This window comes from Pelodiscus sinensis, chromosome 6 (genome assembly GCF_052426305.1).
Source record: "Pelodiscus sinensis isolate ZL-2025 chromosome 6, ASM5242630v1, whole genome shotgun sequence".
Classification (NCBI taxonomy): Eukaryota; Metazoa; Chordata; order Testudines; family Trionychidae; genus Pelodiscus; species Pelodiscus sinensis.
In genome coordinates this window covers 29,633,793-29,655,145 of record NC_143057.1, presented here as the reverse complement: position 1 = coordinate 29,655,145, position 21,353 = coordinate 29,633,793, and the positions used below count along the sequence as shown (strand labels likewise).

At 42.8% G+C, this 21,353-nt stretch overlaps 2 protein-coding genes across 5 annotated transcripts in view; both read left to right on the top strand.

Annotated features, from left to right (window-relative positions):
• Positions 1-15,427, top strand: part of LOC102456103 (programmed cell death 1 ligand 1) — a 33,344-nt gene extending 17,917 nt beyond the window's left edge. For 2 of the 3 annotated variants that reach the window (XM_006115142.5, XM_075931626.2), the window contains 5 exons: positions 3,520-3,813; positions 5,472-5,582; positions 7,622-7,678; positions 8,630-8,695; positions 10,409-15,425. In XM_006115142.5, the coding sequence (XP_006115204.1) occupies positions 3,520-3,813; positions 5,472-5,582; positions 7,622-7,678; positions 8,630-8,695; positions 10,409-10,431 (551 nt within the window). In that variant the 3' untranslated portion in view covers positions 10,432-15,425. Of the gene's footprint in view, positions 1-3,519; positions 3,814-5,471; positions 5,583-7,621; positions 7,679-8,629; positions 8,696-10,408 lie in introns of all 3 variants that reach the window. The other variant, XR_003087842.3, reaches the window with a different exon arrangement.
• A 2,161-nt stretch (positions 15,428-17,588) lies between these two features.
• LOC102456519 (programmed cell death 1 ligand 2-like) overlaps positions 17,589-21,353 on the top strand; it is a 51,677-nt gene continuing 47,912 nt past the window's right edge. The window contains exon 1 of one of the 2 annotated variants that reach the window (XM_089779218.1): positions 17,589-18,094. The gene's annotated coding sequence lies outside the window, so the exon portion shown is untranslated. Of the gene's footprint in view, positions 18,110-21,353 lie in introns of both variants that reach the window. The other variant, XM_089779219.1, reaches the window with a different exon arrangement.

The following is a 21,353-nucleotide window of genomic DNA, read 5'->3' as shown; positions in this document are numbered from 1 at the left end:
AATTGGTTTATTACTGCATGATCCTGTTACAAGTCTCCCCTCACTCACTTCACTGAGTTGGCAGTGATGTCAGAGGCTGACATTTGGCTTAGTTTGTAACTAGAATTCACAATGTAAAAACAGAGAGCAGGCTGTGGCACCTTAGAGACTAACACATAAAGGCTGTGTCTACATTGACATCCCTTTCCGGAAAAGGGATGCTAATGAGACACTTCGGAATTGCAAATCCGCGGGGGATATTTAAATATCCCCTGCGGCATTTGCATTTACATGGCTGCCGCTTTTTTCCTGCTTGGGGTTTTTGCCGGAGAAAAGCGCCAATGTAGACGCGATTCTCCGGAAAATAAGCCTTTTTCCGGGAGATCCCTTATTCCTACTATCTAGTTCGTGCCGCGTGTAGCCGTGGGCACGGAGTCCGCACTAGAGGACATTTAAAAATGGCGGCGCCCGGCAACATGCAAATGAAGCCCGGGAAATTCAAATCCCGGGCTTCATATGCAAGTTCATATGACTACATTAACCATCCTAGTTCAAACTAGGGTGGCAGTGTAGACATACCCTTATTCAGTCTTTCACAATGCGTGTAAGATCTAGCTCAAGCCTCTGCATTACAGCATTTTCCACTCAATTTGAGAGAGCAAATATTGCCCTCTTTTTTCCTCTTGCTTAGATTTGGAGGTGAATGAGGGAGTTAGAGATGAGGCAGAGCACTTCTTATGCAAAAGTGCTCAGGCATCCTTGAGCATCTCCTAGCTCTTGGTTTCACAGAGGATGATGGTACCCTCTCTTTATGGCCCTTTCTCCCCCATAGATTTGCCTCCTAGGCTACGTCTAGACTGCAAGCCTCTTTTGAAAAAGAGCGTCTAGACTGCAAGCAGTACTTTCAAAAAAGCAAGCCGCTTTTTTGAAAGAGAGCACCCAGGCAGTCTGGATGCTCTCTTTCAAAAAAGCCTTGTTTGCATTCAAGAACGCATTTTTTCAAAAGAGGACTTTCAAAAAAGGCGTTATTCCTCATGAAATGAGGAGTACCACCGTCGAAAGAAAAGCTGCGTTCTTTCGATTTAATTTTGAAAGAACGCGGCTGTAGTCTAGACGCATGTGAAGTTTTTTCAAAAAAAGGCTACTTTTTTCGAAAAAACCCTGCTGTCTAGACACAGCCCTAGAGAAGAGGAATAATCCTACAAAGGTAGGGAAGAGGAAAGACAAATTAACTGAATGGATTCCCATCCTCTGGCCAGGAACGACACTGAAATCTCTCGCAAAGACAGAGTAGAAAACATGTAGGCTAGGTGGATATCACTTTCATGCACAGATTTTTAGGCAAGTAATTCCCTCAAAAGCTGATAGGAGATATGGGATAAATTGTGGGTTCTGGTGCATGTATGACAGAGAATCTGTAGGATTCCTATTGTTCACTTGGGTTTAGCATCCAGTGACTTCCGGTGACTCTTCTGAGGAACTTACACAGCAGCTTAACCCCACGCCTAGTTCTGGTGAAGCCATGACTCTGCCTTTTTACTTTTTACTTCTCTAGTCTGGTACACTCAGGACCTGACCGATGCTGAACCTGAGAATTTGCCAAACCACGGGCAGTCAATATTGTCTAGCAGAACTTTTTGGTCTACCAACACTTCCACTTCTTACTGGTCTCTGAGAAGACATTTATGTGTAAATTAGAGCTAAACATCTGTACAGAACTTGGAAAGCCAGGACTGGTGTCTGTAAACAAATTTTATGGGACTGTGGGAAACTTGGCTACACCCATGATAAGTGGACATCTGGTTAACTAAAATCATGCCGGACTACAGATGTTGCTGGACCAGAGAGGCTACGTCTAGACTGCATTGCTTTTTTGGAATATGAGAAGTATTCCAGAAAAGCAACGCTGCATCCAATGAATGCTTTTTTTTTTTTTTTTTTTTTTTGAAAAAAACAGACATGCTATTTCGCCATCCCTGTAAACCTCATTCTATGAGGAATAAGGGATGGCTCGAAAGAGCACTTTTTTTCTGAAATTTGGCACTATATAGATGTGCCAAATTTGGAAAGAGCCTCTTTCAAAAGTAAATAGAAAAAAGTACACAATTTGCATATTGCAAATTGCGTATCTTTTTCTGATTTAACAGTGCAGTCCAGATGTAGCCAGAGTGCTGGACTAGAGATGTTGAACCTGTACCACACATGACACTGAAAGAAATGAAGAATGTTGGGGAGGCTAGCTGAAGAAAGCACTGAGTGGAAAGGTTGATACAATCTTTTACAAAAGTTGCAAAACTGTAGTGAAAATACAGTAAAACTCCGATGGTCCGGCATCTGACAGTCCGGCACCATCAGGAACCCGGAAGTGCTCCGGGCAGCCGGACCATTGGAGCTGCTCTGCCCCCAGCTTCCCCTTTTCAGCCGCTGCTAAAACTGACCAGCGGCTGAATCCGGGAAGCCGGAGGCAGAGCAGCTGGAGTACTGCCGGGTAGGTCCCCTAGCGCTGCCCCTCGGGGCTGCAGGACCAACCGGGCAGCACCCCAGGTGTCCCCGATTCAGCCGCTGCTGAAACTGACCAGCGGCTGACTCCAGGAAGCCCGAGGCAGAGCTGCTCTGCCCTGGGCTTCCTGGAATCAACTGCTGATCAGTTTCAGCAGCAGCTGACTTGGGGACACCTGGGGTAGAGCAGCTGGGGTGCTGCCAGGTTGGTCCCTGCAGCGCCGAGGTGCGGTGCTACTGGACCAACCCGGCAGCGCCCCAGCTGCTCTGTCCCAGGTGTCCAGATTCAGCCGCTGTTGAAACTGACCAGCGGCTGACTCCAGGAAGCCCGGGGCAGAACTGCTCTGCCCCGGGCTTCCTGGAGTCAGCCGCTGGTCAGTTTCATCAGCGGCTGACTTGGGGATGCCTGGGGTGCTGCTGGGGTGCTGCTGGGTTGGTCCAGTAGCGCCGCACCTCGGTGCTGTGGGACCAACCTGGCAGCACCCCAGATGCTCTGCCCCAGACGTCCCCAAGAGCAGCTGGGGGGCTGCCAGGTTGGTCTTGCAGCGCCAAGGGTCGGCGCTACCGGACCAACCCGGCAGCACTCCAGCTGCTCTGCCCCAGGTGTCTCAGATTCAGCCGCTGCTGGTCAGTTTCAGCAGCGGATGAATCAGGGACGCCTGTGGCAGAGCCGGACTATCAGAAAGGGGGGCTATGAGGAGTCTGGGGTGGCATCCCCCCCCACCCTAGACCCCTCATAGCCCCCCCTTCTGATAGTCCGGCAAATCTGATAATCCGGCACCCCCTGGGTCCCAAAGGTGCCGGATTATCGGAAGTTTACTGTAGATCAATCTGGGTACAAAACCTACCTTTCCACTTTTACCATAACCATGAAGCAAACAATAATGATGTTTAACTTGATCATCGAAAAATATTACTTTCTCAAGACAAGTTGACGTGCAGAATTTTGGCCAGAAGAGAATGTGCCCTCCTGAAATAACACACAGTGTTCTGTCAGCACCAATGCTCTAATAATTTTGTGTCATTGTTGCTTGTGTTTAGCTCCTTATAGAAACATAACCAAAAGAACTGTGACTGCCCAGACGACTGCAGGACACAACAAATGGGAGTTAACGTGCCAATCTAAAGGTTATCCTAAGGCAGAGGTTATTTGGAAGAATGGGGAACATCAAGACTTAAGTGACAAAGCAAACACAATTTATGAAACAGGAACTGACCAACTGTACAGCGTGACCAGCACACTTAAAACCAACACAAGTATTAATGAGACTTTTCACTGTATATTTTGGAACAAGGAACTTAAAGAAAATACATCCGCTATTTTAATCATACCAGGTAATGTTTCTCAAGTTAAGTATATTAACTAAGTTTGTCTAGGTTGGATCAACCACAACCTGCATTTTCTATTTGGGACAGGGTGAAGAAATATTTTGTAACAACGGGTGTAGTCTGATGTCTGGTATTTTAGGTCTAATAACTGGAAACTCTTGTGTGCAGGGGTGTATGGTAGGGCATTAATCCAAGCTCTTACACTAACTTCCTATGTGGCATTGGGCAAGTCACAGAACTCCTCTACCTCAATTTCAACATGCTGATAATATCTTGCAGGAGTTGTGCAGGCGTAAAGATAATGATTGCAATGCATTTTGAACACTGAAAATACTAAGTGTTGATATTATTTCCATTATACATGGAGTGGGTGGGTGGTGATTCAAGGTGGGGAGTTCCACAGCCTTAACAGTTATGTGAAAGTTGTATATGAACTTGCGGGTAGAAAATGTCCCAGTCTAGTTGGAGCTGAGAAATGAAACCCTCTTCTCTAACTTAATTATAAACATATTACCCAGAATATACAATTAGGAGATCATAGTAATCAATTCCTTGTTCCTACATTAAATTTACATAAATTAGTACCGGAATCAAAATCTGCATATAGAACAGAGTCAGAGGAAGAGGTTGTATAAATCCCGAAGTTGAGATGAGGGCCCTGGAAACTGTTGGAATAAATCATCAGAGGAAAAAAAATGTTATAGTAAGGGAAGTCTCAATGGGTGATGCTATTTAACAAGGGAGTGAAATGATTTAAACAGAAAATTCCCCAGATGAGATACAGTCCCACCCTGTAAACCTGGGTGTGGAACTCTGCTTTGACTAGTTTTTCCCCTGAGCAACTATTGTGGTAGCCATTTCCTTGAACATCTACGGAAGAAGAGGGAAAAGCTGAACCGGAGTTTACTCTGTTCACTGGTGATCAAATGATCCCTGACCCCACCACCTTGTCACAGACCCGGGTGCGTTATCCAGTGCATCTCTTTCGATACTACTTACTCCTGAAGCAAATACACTTATTAAATTGTCATCTACCTTGTTTAAAAGGGTTTCTCTTTATTAACTTATCTCACATAGTTTGAAGTGCAGCATCAGGGTGTGTTCCTGAACTCAGATTAAAATGTATGACACCTCTATATTGGTGCATAATCTGTCCTAATGTACACGTAACAGCAGAAAGAGAAAGCAAAAAGCAGGCCGCTTGAATATCATTCCTAAATGCCTAGAACCAAGGCATAATGTGCAGAGTGTATAAATGCGGCATGAACAGGAAGGTTCTGCAGTTCCCTTGGGAACATAGTCACGAGCCATGGGCATATCTTTGTGGCAGTCACAGTTGCTTGAACATCTCAAACTAATTTTTAGCTTTAAAAATATTGTAATTCAATATTAACAATAGTCACATAGTATTGGGTTTTGAAATAATCTGATATAAATAAAATCTATATATTATGTATTTTAAATGGTGACAATTTTTTGTGAAATGTATCCATTTTGTCTAGTTCCATGAACTCATTGATAATCAAGAGGGGGCAAAAGACACTTTAAAAAAATTGTGTTGAAATTTCTAAGATATAATAAAGTTTAAACTGCCCCAATAATTTAAATGATTACTGTAACTTGATTCCTTCCCTAATAATTTTCTTTTAATCCTCTCTCTCTAGGTTATACAGTGGCTAGTCAAAGGATTAATAGTAGACGCTATATTGGAACAACTGTGGCTGTATTTGCTGTCTTTGGATCATTGCTTCTATTTATGCTCTGGGTAAAAAAGGGTATACATTTTTTTACTATATTTTCTTTTGTTTTGTCTGTGGATACTAGTAGGATTGGAATCAGATGGTGATGATCTGTTTAAATTTCTTGCCCCTGACATTCATGATTCTCTTGCTTTTTTAAACTCACAATGCTTCCTTTGTTTTTTCTTAATCTGCCCTCACCATGTATTAACCATTACGGTAGTATTTATCATCTCCCTGATACAATGAATTGTGTGGTTATATGCCTAGAGACAGGTGCTAATGCATCTCTATTGATCAGTCTGGAGGTGATGCTGCAGAGCATTATGACTGCTGCAGAGCATTATGGTGCTTTCCCCATTTGGAAGTGAAAGCATTTTCTACCTTACTGGAGTTCCTAAAGCTGCTTCCAGTTCCTTGGTTTCTCTCATGATATGGAACCTACATGTCATTAGGCTGGCATGATATTTGTCTTTTTTGTTATAGCTTCTAACAAAACTATCTGTCTGAACTTTGACTCAATCACTTTATGAGAGATATACATAAGAGAATTCTAGTTATATTTTTATCATGGCTAAAATGTAGTAAAAATGACCATGAACAGGTATCTGCAAGATTTTTTAAGATTTATATCTGGAAGATATAACGCAACAAGTACTCCCCACCCCTTATAGTGGTTTATCACCAATTTGTTCCATTTTATTTTTTTAATTTATTTTATTTTTAATTGGGTTTTGTTCTGTCAGTTAATTTGAGTGACATAAAAAAACTGGCAGCTTCAGTTTCAGACTGGGTTGCAGAGGGATTACCTGAAAAGTACTGCGAGGCTCAGGGATGACACATACCTCTTATGCTGACAGAGCCACACCAATCTTTCAACTAGAAATAATACAAATCTGTGTGGTATCTTTTTCCATAATGCTGCTCAGTGGAGATATTAAGGTTTGAGCTGTTTAACTATTTCAGGCTATGTAAAACATTCCCCCATTACCACCCCAGCACTGGAAATAACAATACTTTAGTTTCTGGCTAGAAATCACAGTGAACAGGTCTTCCATCATCAAAGTTTATGATAAAGTCTCCATCAGGATTGCATATTCCTAGTCCATCAGGTTAATGATAGCATAACATTGCTGTGAGACTCAGTCCGTCTCCTCACACAAACTTCCCCCACCCCACATAACATGGTGCTATGGAGGTGTCTGTCTCAGGCCCTGTATAAGTGGTTTTACAATCTTCTATAACAGCCCTACAAGTGATGTCAGTTGTTGTGTTAGCAGGCTCCAGGGGGCACTGCAGCTAGCCCTGTTCAATCACTGCCAGTACCTTCGCTGTAAGAGTGTGGTGGGAACTAGAGTACACTGTGAAAGTGGAGTAGGGGATTAGGGGAATCCTTGGTGTCTTAGAAGTTCACCTCCTGCGACTGTGATATTAAGGTCGTGCATTTCCTTTGTTACAAGAGTAATATTTTAGCTGTGCAAATTCCTTGTTGAAGCCCTAAATGCTTTTACTAACAGCAGAGAGATAAGATGGTGATCTAGGTGTGGATTAGCTTCTGTTGTTGAGAGAGACAAGCTTTCAAACATACACAGAGATCTTCTCCAGGTCTGGGAAATGTGCTTAGAGTATTGCAGCTACATACAAGTTGGAATAGACTGTTTAGTCTAAGTTAAGACCTATATCAAAGGGACCATTCAAGATGCAGTGTTTTAGTATTTATTAAAAGCAGTAATTTATATGGGACACTGATGTCTCACGGTACCGTGAAGTTGATCCAGACAAGGATAAAACAATACAGCAATTAAACAATCGCGATAATTGTGATAATCGGTAGTGATGTTGGTCGCTAGCAAACCCAACAAAGGACCCTAGCTAACAACAGGTCATCTGGGTCAGGAAAGTTTTTTCCTGAGTTTGCATCAGAACAATGACAGTAGATACTATACTTAATTTATAGTCTTTTGAGATAAAAATATACAACAGCAAATAAGTCAGATAAATATTTGAGGAGTTTTGTAGTGACACTAAATCTAAAATGAGCATTTTCCTTCATATATTTCCTTTTTCTGTTACAGTTGGAAAAGATCATGGCAATGAGACATGTACAAATAATGTAGCAGTGACAGTGACAAGTAAGTATTGCATACATTTGACTGGGTGTGCTGTAAGTGAAACTGGCTTAAATGAGTGCTCACTATTTAATAAGGGCAGACCTAAGCACAATTGTATTCCATTCCATTTTGCATTGTTCTTTTAAGTTGTCTGATAACTAGGCAGTAATAATTAAAGAGTTAATTTGGTGTCTTTTATTTTTCTGAAATAATAAAAACACATATTCTGTGTTATGAATTAAGTAAAATACCAGACTGGAACAATATCACATATCACAACACAAAGGGTGCAACATAATTTCGGGATACTGGAGTATCCTGAAATAGTTATCCTGCATCTTCACAGCAAGCCCGTTATTTCGGACTCACTATTCCGATGTCCCTGTATACCTAATTCTGTGAGAAGTAAGGGACATTTCAGAATAGTGCTTTATTTTGAAATTTGTCTCTGTGTAGACAGCACCAAATGACAAAATAAGGTTTTTCAATATAGTATTGAAATAAGATACGCAATTTGCATAGCTCAAATTGCATATCTTATTTCAGATTATGGTACAGCGTAGACATGCCCAAACAGTCCTACCAAAGAGAAATTAGAGTTATGGCTAAAAATGTCAGCAAACACAAAGCTCAAGATTTTAAAAAGTGACCCGTTATTTTGAATGGGTCACTTTTTGATTGTCCAATTTAAGATTCCTTAAAAAGGCCCAATTTCCTGCCTCTTCCAGAGGCTACTTCAGAAGAATAATGTTTTAGATAGAAAAACAATTTTTAGTTTTAGTTCTCTAAGACAAACTGTTTTATGCATTAATATTTTCTGTAAGCTTGAAGTTCAGCTAGGCCCTCAGATTACCTGGAATGCCATGGCCAGAATTCTTTAATAGCTTATGATTATGACGATACATGAGGAAAAAACTGTTCTCAGGTATGTGTGTGTGTTGATCTTTTATTTTATTTTAATTTTTTTAAAAGAATTATTGACAGTTGAGGAAGAGGTCGATATCAGGGAGCTTTCTCTTGAGGATGGAAAACTAAAATGTAAGTACAGCTGAAAAAATGGAAAAACAGTAACAAACTTCACACAGCACAACTCATCTGCCAGCTTTCAGGTCCAGGAAGGGGGCATAGCCCAGTGAGAGTTGGAGCTTAACAGTAGCTGTTCCTAGGAAACTAAAGGGTACATCTATACAGCAGGGCTAAAGTCAAATTAAACAATGCAACTACGTCAATTGCATAGCTTAAGTCGAAATAGCTTAATTCAGCTTTTGGCGCTGTCTACACAGCAGGAAGTCGAAGGAAGAACACTCTTCCTTCGACTTCCCTTACGCCTCATAAAATGATGGTTAACATGGGTCGGAGTAAGAATATTGACGTTATTTCAGAATAAAGGCTTATAGTGTAGACGCGCACTGTGTTATTTTGGAATGTTGTCGGTTATTCCAAAATAACACTGCTGCATAGATGTACCCTGACAGACTAAAAACTGGCCTATAGACAAGTTTAAAAATTTAAATGCGAGTTCTGAGCACTTCCCAGGCTACCTCCTAGTGATTTTAGGGATCCTTCCCAATTATTGGCTGACTGATATGGGGCCTCCCATTTTCCTTTCTCCAACCTGCTGGATACATTTTTTGTTTTTTGTTTTAAATCTTCGCACTCCAGGGAATCTTTCAAGGTCTCTGTGGCTGATCTCCAAAAAAGGAACTTCCAAGTAGGGAAGAACCAGTAACTTCAGAATCAGACTCCTTTACAATTCTTCTATTGCTGGTTGACATTCAGTCAGGAGAAACTGTCACCCTTGCTAGGATGTTGGAGCACGGAATAAATATTAAACTACTCAGTAAAGCCCATGGACTACACTTTAATGTATTTGTCACATGACTCTGTCCTTGGGAATGTGGCAGCACAACCATCTAAGATAGAATTGGGTAGCAGCTAGTAAAAGGTTAGTTCCCTCTTCTCTGTTAGCACTTGGAGCTTCCTCTGAGCCTCAGCCGCTGACAGGGATTGGAGAGAGTGGAAGGGGGCAGCTTTCCTGGGGCTGGGAGATTCTAAAGGGCTCAGGGCTCTCAACCGCCACTGTTGGCACTGGGGCTGTGGTTGAAGGCCCAATCCCTTTAAATCTCTGCCAGAGCCCTGCACAATATGCCCTGGGCAGCTCTGATTAGTAGCCGGTTAGTCCCAAACCCTCCCCTTCTGCCCAAAGACCTACCTCTTCCAAAGGCACAGCGCTAACCCCTCCAATGCCTTACCCAGAGTCCTAGTGAGTCTGTCAGCCCCACCGTGAGAGTCAATGGTTACAGATGCTACTTTTGGCTAAATCAGGCCCAAGAGTAATCAAGAATATAATTACAAAATATGAACATCGTGTAGTTTGGCCCTTGTTTGTGCTAGAAGAGTACAGCTGAATTAAAAATTGATCTAGTCAAAAGATACAAACCCTTAATGTGACCAAATTTTGCCTGCACTGGACCCATGATGTTGTATTTGGACAATTACAAGTGAGAATAGAGATTATTTTCTTCTGGGTGAACCTTTTACTAAAAAGTTTGGGTCAAATTCTGCTTTGATTTATATCCACTCAATCATATTGGCTAAATGGGTACAACTGGATGTAGAATTTGTGTAGTAGTGTAGGTTATATTTTGTTATTTATTTTACTTTTGGCTTTAGTAAATCTAAAGATAGGAAAGGTGGTTGTGGTGATGTCTTTTAGAGTAATGCTTGTTTAATTTTTTTTCCCTTTCACAGATATACGAATTGAAGTGACTTAGGTAACATCAGCAGCAGAATGTGCCCTTCATTGAATATGTTCTAAAGCTCTGAGGGAAGGCAGTATTTTAAATATTATTTTAAATTTCCTGGCCTGATTTGCCTTTCATTTATACTCATGTAAATTAGGAGCAACTTTACAGAAGCTTAAGCGTCTAATTCTGATGTAAAACTGATCAGAATTAGACTCTCTGTGTACGTATGTGTATTTATTTAAGTTCCTCCATGTCTGATTTGTTAATTACGCATTTTTGTGAATGTTGTTCAGGATTATTTTTAATACTTTCATCAAAAAAGAAAGCACTTTAAGTCCCTGACAAATGTATTTCATCTTGGTTTTAAAATATTCCAAATTTCTCTGAGATCTAAATTCCTTGCTGAGATTCTATCACTTCCAGCCTCTATGGATGAAGCTGTCAACACTTTGACCCACACAAGAATATGGAGGAGGCTGAATATAAGTCATGTGGGTCACCATCACTTCTTATTGCACATTTTAAAATATTGGATCCCATTCAGCATTTGAAGTTGAGAAAAAGCTATTTAATCTGTTTGGCAACATCACTTCCTCTTGGGTTGGAAGTCAGCTGAGTATCTTTTGCACTTTGAAGACATTTGAAGAGAGTTAGAAGTTCTACTGTTTATCGTTACTAAAGATATAGTTAGCACTACCAGTTTGCAACTGGTCACTATTTTGGTCAACTGTCTGAAAGGCAAGACTTTTGACATTCTAGAAGAATAGCCTATGGAGTGGAGTATTTTGGAGATTTCCATCTTTTGAAACAGTTCGGCTAGAACATCTGCTCTTCTACGATACAAAAAAGACTCTAATGAAAACATTTATCATGCATTTTTGGAGCACTTTTGGATTCTAAGTATCATGAAGCCGTGTTTGGTTTTGCAAAGTACCTTCTTTTTTTTGACTACCAATGTGTCATAAATTATTAGTATTATTTATTACAATAAAATTCACAACTATATTTTTAAATAAAGAGGAGTGTTTTGTTTTCTTTGTGTCCTATTTCCTGAGCACTTCCAACTTGTATAACATTTTTTCCTTACATTGGCATGTCAAGAGCCTGCTACGAGGACAAATACTTACTAGAGTATGTGTGTTATTACAATACCTTAAATATCATTCATTGGCACTCAAAGCAACCATTTTCAACCTCTCGTGAAAACCGTCATTTGAGATCTGGAAGCTCACAGTACTCAAGTCTTATTTTCAGACTTAAAGTAGAGAAAGTAAAGGGGATATTAACACCTATAGATAAAGTGTATAAATTCTCCTGCAACTCCAAAATAAACAGAAATCCACAGAGTGAAATTTAGTCCTGGAGATAGGACTACCACTTAAGCCTTCAAAATAGAGCTTAAGTGAAGCTTAAGTGCATAGGTTCTGCTGAAGTGAATTGTTCCTAAAATGAATTCAGTATAGGTTCAGCTTAAGTGCATAGGTTCTTCTGAAGAGAATTACTACTCTCTCAGCCCTATTCATTCAAGTCCTCCTGCATAGGATCTGAGTGAGACTTTCTGAAGAAAACAAATACTGACGATAGCATTTGTGAGACTTGACTTTATGAAAAAGTTAGAAAACTTTAAAACAAAGTGGAGCTAGTGTAATCCACACATGCCTAGTGTGGTTCACTGTCCCATGTAGTGGCACTTAGACCACTTACGGCGGGGGATAAGAACAAGGGCGATTTATAGCCTACACTGAGAGCCAGCTGTCTTTATAGCTCAAGCTGTAGAAATTCCTTCACTGAGCTCCCAGGTTCAAATCTACTTGGTGGTGGTTACACTAATACTTAAAACAGGCTGTGTGATTCACTTCAAATATTGCAAAAAGAAGGCAAAAGCCACCAACTCCTCTAGCTACACACCAAACTGCTAGCAAATTGTTGTGTGTTAGGATGAAGCTACAGTACAAAATTTACTGCTGTGTTTTTGAAGTGATTCTGTAATCTTAATGTAAGTGATCAAGTTGCAGTGACCTGAAGATCAAAATGTCTGACAATCCTGGCAATGTTCCCTCTAAACTTTTCCATCCGTGTGTGGAATAATGTTATGTGCACTAAGTCATGTAAGAATGTGCACCACCAATAAGAAACAAAAAGCTACCTGTTGATGTCTGCTAGACAGCTGGGCGGTACTTGAATCTCTCCTGAGTGGTCACACGAGCTCATATTTTACAGGGAACACTGAATCCTGGCCTCCTGCTTTTAAAGGAAGTCTAGATTCCTTTGTTGGAATCTAGTGATGTGCTGGGCCTGGTCTGTTAAATTGTAGGTGTGGTAGCATCTTCCACATCCTCCGCTGCTCGAGTCCAGGGCAATATCAGGAAAGTGCTTTTGTCATACTGATCACAGAAGTCATGGAAGTCACAAGTGTGGCATGGCTATTTTATGATGCGCTATGTGTGCAGCATAGCGGTAAACCTGGCTTAACTACCCCAAGGAGCAGCTTCCTGTGTCACAGAGAACCTCCATTGGCATAGTGCTGATGTAGGAGGTCACATTCTACTTAGCATGTTCCTCCTGCTGGTGTAGGATGGGAAATGGACATGCTGATTAGTTATGAGCGCTGTGTCAATGTACCAATGCCCACAACTGCTCTTTTAATGCCCTGATCCATCAGTGGCCAAATTTCCATTTGCTCCAAGGATACAAGATTAGGCTCTACATTCCGAGTCCTACTGCCTGGGAAAAGACCCTAATCTTCTTTTACATGCAAACTTTTTCAGGTCAGTGTTGTGCTGCTCATTTAATACGGACTCTTCATTTTTTAATTTCTCTTTCAGTGTAGCTACTGCTATTTGCATGTTAAAGGTATAACCCTCACACCTTCTGGGTAGAGTTAATTATTTTCCCTTCACTGGCCATGTTTCCCTAAACTGTACAATAAGCATAATATAATATTACGCAACTGATGCATAGTTCCTCATTGTCATACTAGGAGATTTTGTAGAATGTGTTCTCATGGCACCAGCATTTTTACACTTCTTGACATTGTTTATATTTGCAACTTTAATTTTGCAATAACAAACTCTTTTATTTTAATTTCTACAGCTTTTACATGTCCCATAGCAACTCAGTATTAGATGTCTTCTATCCTATATTTCAACACCAGGAGGCTTATACTCATGGGTACGTCTTTCCACTCCCTTCCTGACCCTGGCCTTTCAGTGCAGGGAAAACAGATCAAGCTGCGGTCAAAGGCCAGGGTCCAGACTGGAATGGAAAGATGCACGTGACAGGACACCCTTCTGAGTCCAGCCCTTGAGTACAGCCCCCCTCTACTTTCCCAGCACAGGTTCTCTCTGCCCTTGTTCTGTGCTGAAGGGCCAGGCTCAGGAAGGGTCTCTGGCAGGACAGTCAGTGTTCCCAGGGTGTAGCCTCCCTCCCTTGCAGAGTCTCTGTCAGTGTGCCCAGCAGAGGAGCATAGCTACTGGTTGAGGTGGCTGCTGCAGCCGTGGGAGAGCAAGGCTCTGCAGGGAGCCTGGTCCTGGTAGGGAATATCACCTATGCAGAGCTCTGCCTGCTTCTCCTGCCAGACAGAGCCCCCTCCAAACTCTAGCCTTTCAGCATGGCTCCATCAGGTCTCTGTGACCCCCCCAATAACTTTATTGTATCCCCTGGGGAGGCACATCCCATAGTTTGGGTACCTCTGGCTATAGTGGAGCCAATATTTGGAAATCATACTATGAGCATCATATAACATTAGCTGCAGCATACTTTTACACGCAGTGAGGAAAATGTTCCATACAATTCTGGGCAAAGCATTGGGAACACTAGACGTTCTTCCTGGCCCTAAATGGAAACTAAAAATGAAGCACCTGTATAGATATAAAAGTCAAGGGTAAGGAAAATACACGGGGTAAAATCTCACTTGTGATCCTGATAAAGCCTTTTGTATTTTGTGTTGGTGTAAATCAGGGGTGTCCAAACTTTTTTCAAAGAGGGCCAGATTTGAAGAAGTGAACATGCGTGAGGGCCGTCCCCGCACTCTCAGCCCCAAGGCGGAGGGCCCGCAGGGTCAGAGGCGGGCGGAGAGCGCAGGGCACGCCGGCCTCACGGCGGCCCGGGGGCAGGGCGAACCCGCAGCCGAGCGGGGGAGCGGGGCTGCGGACGTGCCCTACAGGGCAGGCTCTAGGACCGCAGAGGCCATGGGCGGCGGCAGCGCGGCCGGAAGCGGCGCGCTGGGCGCGCCAGTTCAAAAGAGCGCTGGGGAGCCAGGAGAGGGGGAGGAAGCGGGGGCCGTATTAAATCAGAACACGGGCCGCAATTGGCCCGCGGGCCGGACTTTGGACATGCCTGGTGTAAATTCACCAAGAAACATAGAGGTGAGCGTGACCTGCAGCAGTTCACAGCAACCAATGGACATAAGCAAAACGCACAGGCCAAAGGCACATTCTTTGTCTCTTCAAACACTAAAAATGGCAGAATGGCAGGATGTGTAATTGCGACTGTTTACCATGTAGGAAAACACAGCCTAAATTATAACAGCATGGACTATGGCAATAAGCTTGCTAGTGAAACATATAATGATTCAAATATTGAGAACAAACTGTGTTGAGGAAGAACCCAAGCAGAACTATTTGTGATCCATGTTTTGGCCCCAATGTCTGTGAGGGAGTTGTTTACGGGATTTATTAGCAGAGTTCCCAGAAGAGCACACGTACTTCTCTGTAGGGACGGATGCCTCAAACAAAGGGAACAGGAAGAAGTTTCCAATGTACATACACTATTTCACCATAACAAACCGCGTTCAGTGCAAGCAGCTTGATGTTAATGAAGATGACGGTGAATCTGCAAAAGGCATTCATCCTGATAGTATAAACTGCCTAGAGTAACACCAGCTTAATGTTAATTGCATTACCCTGCTGATAATACAAATGTGAATTATGGCAAACTCAGTTGGGTATATGAGTTGTAATGTACGGACAATAACTACATTTTGAAGCAAAGCTGCCCTTTACACGTACCCCACAATATCTGAAAGTGCTCATGTTGACTTAGAAACAATTGTGTGGAAAATTTATAGCAATTTTTCTGTATGCACAATATGCAGAGTTTTGAGTTAGTTGACATTGAATAGAAAGAAGTATTGCAATCTGCCAATACAAGGTGGCTATCCCTTAACCCAGCAGTTAATCAACTTTACTGCAAGTCACTACCAAAGGCTTGTCTTGTAGCATTAAAGAACAAGTTGCCATAAGATGGCGAGAATGCGTGAATATGTATTTTTCCACAACCCGGCTTGTGTCTTTGTTGTACTTGTGAGAAGGTTGGAGGAATCAAAGCTATGCATTGCTGACATGTAAACAGAAATATGCCATTTTAAGTTGAAGATGCTGAATGAGAAGGAGGATTTGGTTTTTTGGATTCTAAGCAAACAACTGATGGAAAAGCTACTACTACAACAAAAAGTGAAGGCAAAATAATCCTTCATTATGTTTTAAGACACTGTTTTGTACATCAAACAATGGTTTGATTGATTTCCTGATAATGCAATGACGAAGCTGAAACACATGGATCTCTATGAGAAGCTTAGTTTCTCAGATCATGAGGACATAGCAGATGCACTCAAAATGAGGCAAATCATAAGCATGGACCAGCTGAGGCTCAGTGAGGAATTCTGTATCAGCTGAGATGCAATGAAAACATCAAGAAAAGACATTTTCAAATCTATCAATGAAAAATAGATGCCTGTCTTTTTGAAGTGTGGAAAGAAACTTGAAAAACTTGTTCTAAATGGGGTAGTTTGTACTTAGTGAATCAAGATCAAATGCTTTGGAGAGAGGATATTTTCATTAAGATATATATATATATATATATATATATATATATATATATATATATATATATATATATATTAGAGAGTTTCTGCATCTGTCCATGAGTCTGTCCATCCATCCATCTGTGAGGTCGCTTGTTCAAGAGCTCCTCCAAAACGGTATTAGCTAGGATCACCGAATTTGGCATGTAATTGCCTCTGATCCTAACTTATAGCAAGGTCAAGGTTTGGTTGTGCCAGGAATCTGATTGTTTTCCATAACATAGAAAGGGAGGCAGCTAAAAGCAAGGACAGCTGTGCTCTGCAAACGACCATAGGAGACGGCTGCACCAGGAAGAGAGTGGCCAACTGGGGCAAGAACTCTCTTTATTGCCAGCCACCAGAGGATGGTGCAGCTGCAGCTGCAGCACCATCCTGGCCAAACCAGGAAGCCCTGAACAGCTACAGGGCTCCCAATTCCCTACTCTGACTCCTGCACTCCCACATACACCACCCACCCCCTTCCCTGAAGGATGTGAGCAATGCCGGGTAAGTTTTCTAGTGGGGAATAAATGGTCTGACATAAGGAAAAGATGCATCTAGATTTAATTAATAGTGAACTCCAAATTTGCATAAGCTTCCAGGAATTCTGCAAAGATTTCTTCATCTCTGTACAACAAGACTGGGAGTTTCTGAGTGCTGCAGCAAGCAGCAAGAAATATCCCTGGCAAATGTAGGTAATTAATAATGATTATTTTATTTTATTATCATCCTCATATCTGGCAAAGGAGTAGGGCAGAGTGTTAAGAAAGCAGCCCCTTAGTTTTGAAATACTGTATTGGCAACTGTAAGTGACACAAGCTTTCTCTGCCTGGCTGCATTGATTTTAAATGATACCACACTATAGAAGGTGTCAAGTATTAGAGGGGTAGCCGTGTTAGTCTGGATCTGCAAAAGCAACAAGGAGTCCTGTAGCACCTTATAAACTAACAGACGTATTGGAGCATAAGCTTTTGTGGGCAAATACCCACTTTGTCAGATGCATGTCAGATGCCCATGAAAGCTTATGCTCCCCTACATCTGTTAGTCTATAAGGTGCTACAGGACTCCTTGTCACCTTCACACTATAGAATCACACTGCAGCAGGATGTTCTGCCCCTTTTAGGGCCTGCAGAGCCTGGGAGTAACCAATCCTGGCCTAAGAAGAAACCCAGCAAATCCAGCTAAGCATTGGCTCTGATTCCCAGGGGCAGTAAAAGAAGCTGAAGCATGTGTGGTCCCCTTACTATAGGAGCCTCTGACTTTCAGTGGGAGGATCCCTTGTGCTGCAGTCTAACCCTAAACTAGAGACTACAACTCCCATGATCCTCTGGGAAAAAGAAGCACACAGTGGCTGCTCTTCTAGGCCATGCAGACAGAGAGTTGATGGGCTCCATTTTGGAGAGAGGAGCCAGGCTGCTGGGATGGAGCCTTTTCCAGGTCAAGAACTGTCGGGCTGGAGCTAGACCCTGTTACTGAGAGCTTGCCAAGGCTTGGATCTAGCAGGCTGCTTCAGGGGCTGTTGGTGATTGTCCCTGGATGGAAGAGACTTTGGCTGAGAAGGGCCTACATAAACCTGCATAGAAGGTACTTTATGTAACTGTGACTCTTTGGGAAAGTGCTGCCTGGGATGGAGCCCAGAAAAAAGACTGACTCTGGGTCCAAAGAGAAGCAGAGTGATCTGCCCAGTGAACCAAAGTTGCTGGATTGCCTTGCCTGGACAGACTGCTTATCTTGGACTGACACACAGAACCTGCACAGTGCTGTCTCCACTCCAGCTGCAGACCTTCAAGCGCACCCACGCAAGCGTCTGGGACTCTGAATCCAGAGAAGTACACACACTGGCACGGGGTAAATGGTGGCAGGGTAAATGCCAGTTAGATAAGTTTCCTTTATTTCTGTGTACTTTTGTTAATTTATTTTATTCACTTTTAATCTGTTAAACCCTGTTTCTTTAAATTGTTAAGTAAAGGTGTGTTAATTCTAATTTAAACAATTAGATGTATATAATTTATAATTGTTGCTTTGGAGTTAGATCCAGATTATTACTGGAATCATTTTATTCCTGGAGGCTCCCAAGGCACACCGTTAAGTATGTACAGGGTCAGCCGGGTGGAGGCACCGCCATTGTATGAGTGGATATGGAATCCCCAGCTATTCATCACCACCACTGGGGATTCCAGGATCTCCTTTACTCAGGATCTCCTTTTATGTTTAAAAACATCAGGCACCCAGATGAGCATGACCTGCTCCTGAGTAAACCAGGGAGAAAAGAGGAATTACAGGTGGTTTAGGCCCCATGGTTCCCTGCAAAGTGAGGAGAAAGCCGTGACCCTTGAGCTACTGAAAGATTAGGTAGCATCACTGCTGCGAGTCATCACTTTTATTACATACTTTTTTACATTCATGTGACAGAAGCATGAAAGGGTTTGCATAAAACAGAGTTGGGTTTGGCTGTTTTCTCCCCCCCCCACCCCCACCCCCGAGCTGGTAGATAAGGCTGTTGCCAGTTTTAGTGGGATATAGGGTTTGCAGGAGTCTCATTTTCAGCTGGAAAAGGGTCCCTGGTGGCGCCAGTCAGCAGGACTGATCGAGCCATTAAAAGTCTGGTTGATGGCGCAGCAGGGCTTAAGCAGGCTCCCTGCCTATGATGGCTCCACACAGCTCCCTGAAATGGCCAGCAACTTCCTCCAGCTCTTAGGCGGAGGGGCAGCCTGCGCACACTTCCACCTTGCCCAGTGCTGCCTCTTAGCAATGGGAGATGCGTGGGCTGTGCCTGTGGGTGCAAGCAGCACACACCATGCCACACTGCCTGGCTGTGCCTCTGACTAGGGGCCAGGCATGGTGGCCACTTCTGGGAATAGTGTGGAGCCAGAGCGGCAGGGAGCCTGCATTAGCCCCACTGGCTGCTAGATGGGAGACACCTGAGGTAAGTGCTGCCGGACTGGAGCCCATACCATGAACCCCCTGGACCCAGTCATAGCCCTCTCCTGCACTCTAACTCCTACCTACACCTCGCACACCTACCTGCACCCCAAATCTCTGTCCCAGCTCCTGTACCCTCACTCCCTCCTGGAGCCTGCACCCCTTCCTGCACCCCAAATCCCTGGGCCCTATGTCAGAACCACTTCATACACCCCAAAATCCTCATTGGAGCCCCACTCCAAAGCCTGCAACCCCAGCTGGAGACCTCACCTCCACCCACACTACAAAACCCTGCCCCAGCCTGATGCCCCCTTCTGAATCCTGAACCTCTCATTTCTGGCCCCAGCCAGAGCCCAGACCCCCCCCCTCCTGCCCAGACCAGTGAAAGTGAGTGGGTGGGGGAGAACAAGCGATAGAGGGAGAGGGGTTGGAACGAGAGGGGCTCCACAAAGGGATGGGGCAGTGGCAAGTCCCCAGGGAAGGGTTGAGGAAGGAAGAGTGGCAAGAGTGTTTGGTTTGTGCATTTAGAAAGTTGGCAACCCTAGTTGGCCATGTTCTTGGAGGTTTCATCATATGACATACTCTTTATTTAAAGATTAATATTTAATTCCTTGGGCCTCCAGGACAATCCTAGAGGGTTGGCAACCCTAGTTAGGGTCACCGAGCCCCACCAACCATACCTAGTTGCTGTATGTTAGTGGTTTAAGGTACCAAGGATGAAATTGTAGGTGTTTATAATTTGGGGTTTATTGCTATTACTATTATATATTTTATTTTTTAACTTAGTGGGAAAACATTTTCTTGCCTGCTTCAGCCAATAAAGCCTGAAAGACTCTTCCTCCAATTTTACAAACTTCCCACCTATGGGTATGTCTACACTACGCCCCTAGTTCGAACTAGGGGGGGTAATGTAGTCATACGGAATTGCAAATGAAGCCCAGGATTTGAATTTCCCGGGCTTCATTTGCATAAAGCCGGCCGGCGCCATTTTTAAATGCCGGCTAGGTCAGACCCTAGGTCGGACCTAGTTCCACGTTCCTCGTTCCACAAGGCGTACATCCGAACTATCTAGTCCGTGCCGCGTGTAGCCGCGCGGCACGGGGTCCGACCTAGCCGGCTTTATGCAAATGAAGCCCGGGAAATTCAAATCCCGGGCTTCATTTGCAACTCCGTATGACTACATTACCCCCCCTAGTTCGAACTAGGGGGGTAGTGTAGACATAAATACCCTAAAATCAGTTTTGGCCTAAAATCAGACATGTCAGGGTTGGAGCTCAAAGAACATTTTAATAATTTATTTCTTTAGACATATCTCTCAACAGTCCCTCATTTTGACAGATATTACACATGTATGTCCTAAGGTTACCTCACACATTTGGTGTCCTCTCACATCCATGGTAAAAAATGATTTATATTAGAAATGTAGATTCATGAAAGAGAGGTTATAGAAAGAGTTGTTTGTTTAGAAAAATCCCACATACAGTCATCTCCTGGAATCCTGAGCACTTGATATCAACAGGAGTTTACAGTAACAAGACTCAGGATTTGACCCCAGATGATAAATATATAGGTTCAGTTATGAAGTCATGTTACTAATGAATTGTTTTGAAAGTAATCTCCATCTCCATTTGCTCATTCCTAGCAATCTTGATAAGCCAATCGGTCTGTGCGTCTGAGAGAAAGCCAACCCATGCAATAAATGGAGATTGATATTTTGTCCTTTCATTAAAGGAGTGAAATGTTGGTTCCTTCATGAACTAAGATAGTGAGAGAGAACCTTTGCTGTTCAGATAAGATTCTGCTTTTGCACTTCTTTTACCTAAAATCTATACTTAATAATAGTTACGCATGTAATATGCGCACTCTCTGTTTCAGTGAGTATAGTTTGCACAATCAGTGAGTGACTGGTTAGCTTTCTGAAGATCTAGAAATAAAGCAAGTCTTAGAGGGGTAGTCATGTTAGTCTGTATCTGAAAAAGCAACGAGGAGTGCTGTGGCACATTAAAGACTAACGGATTTATTTGGACATAAGCTTTCATGGGTCAAAACCACTTCATCAGATGCATGGAGACCCTTCGTCTGCATGCATCTGATGAAATGGTTTTGACTCATGAAAGCTTATGCCCAAATAAATCTGGGGTGATTTTGATCCACGGTTTATGCCCACGTAAAACCCTGAAGTGGT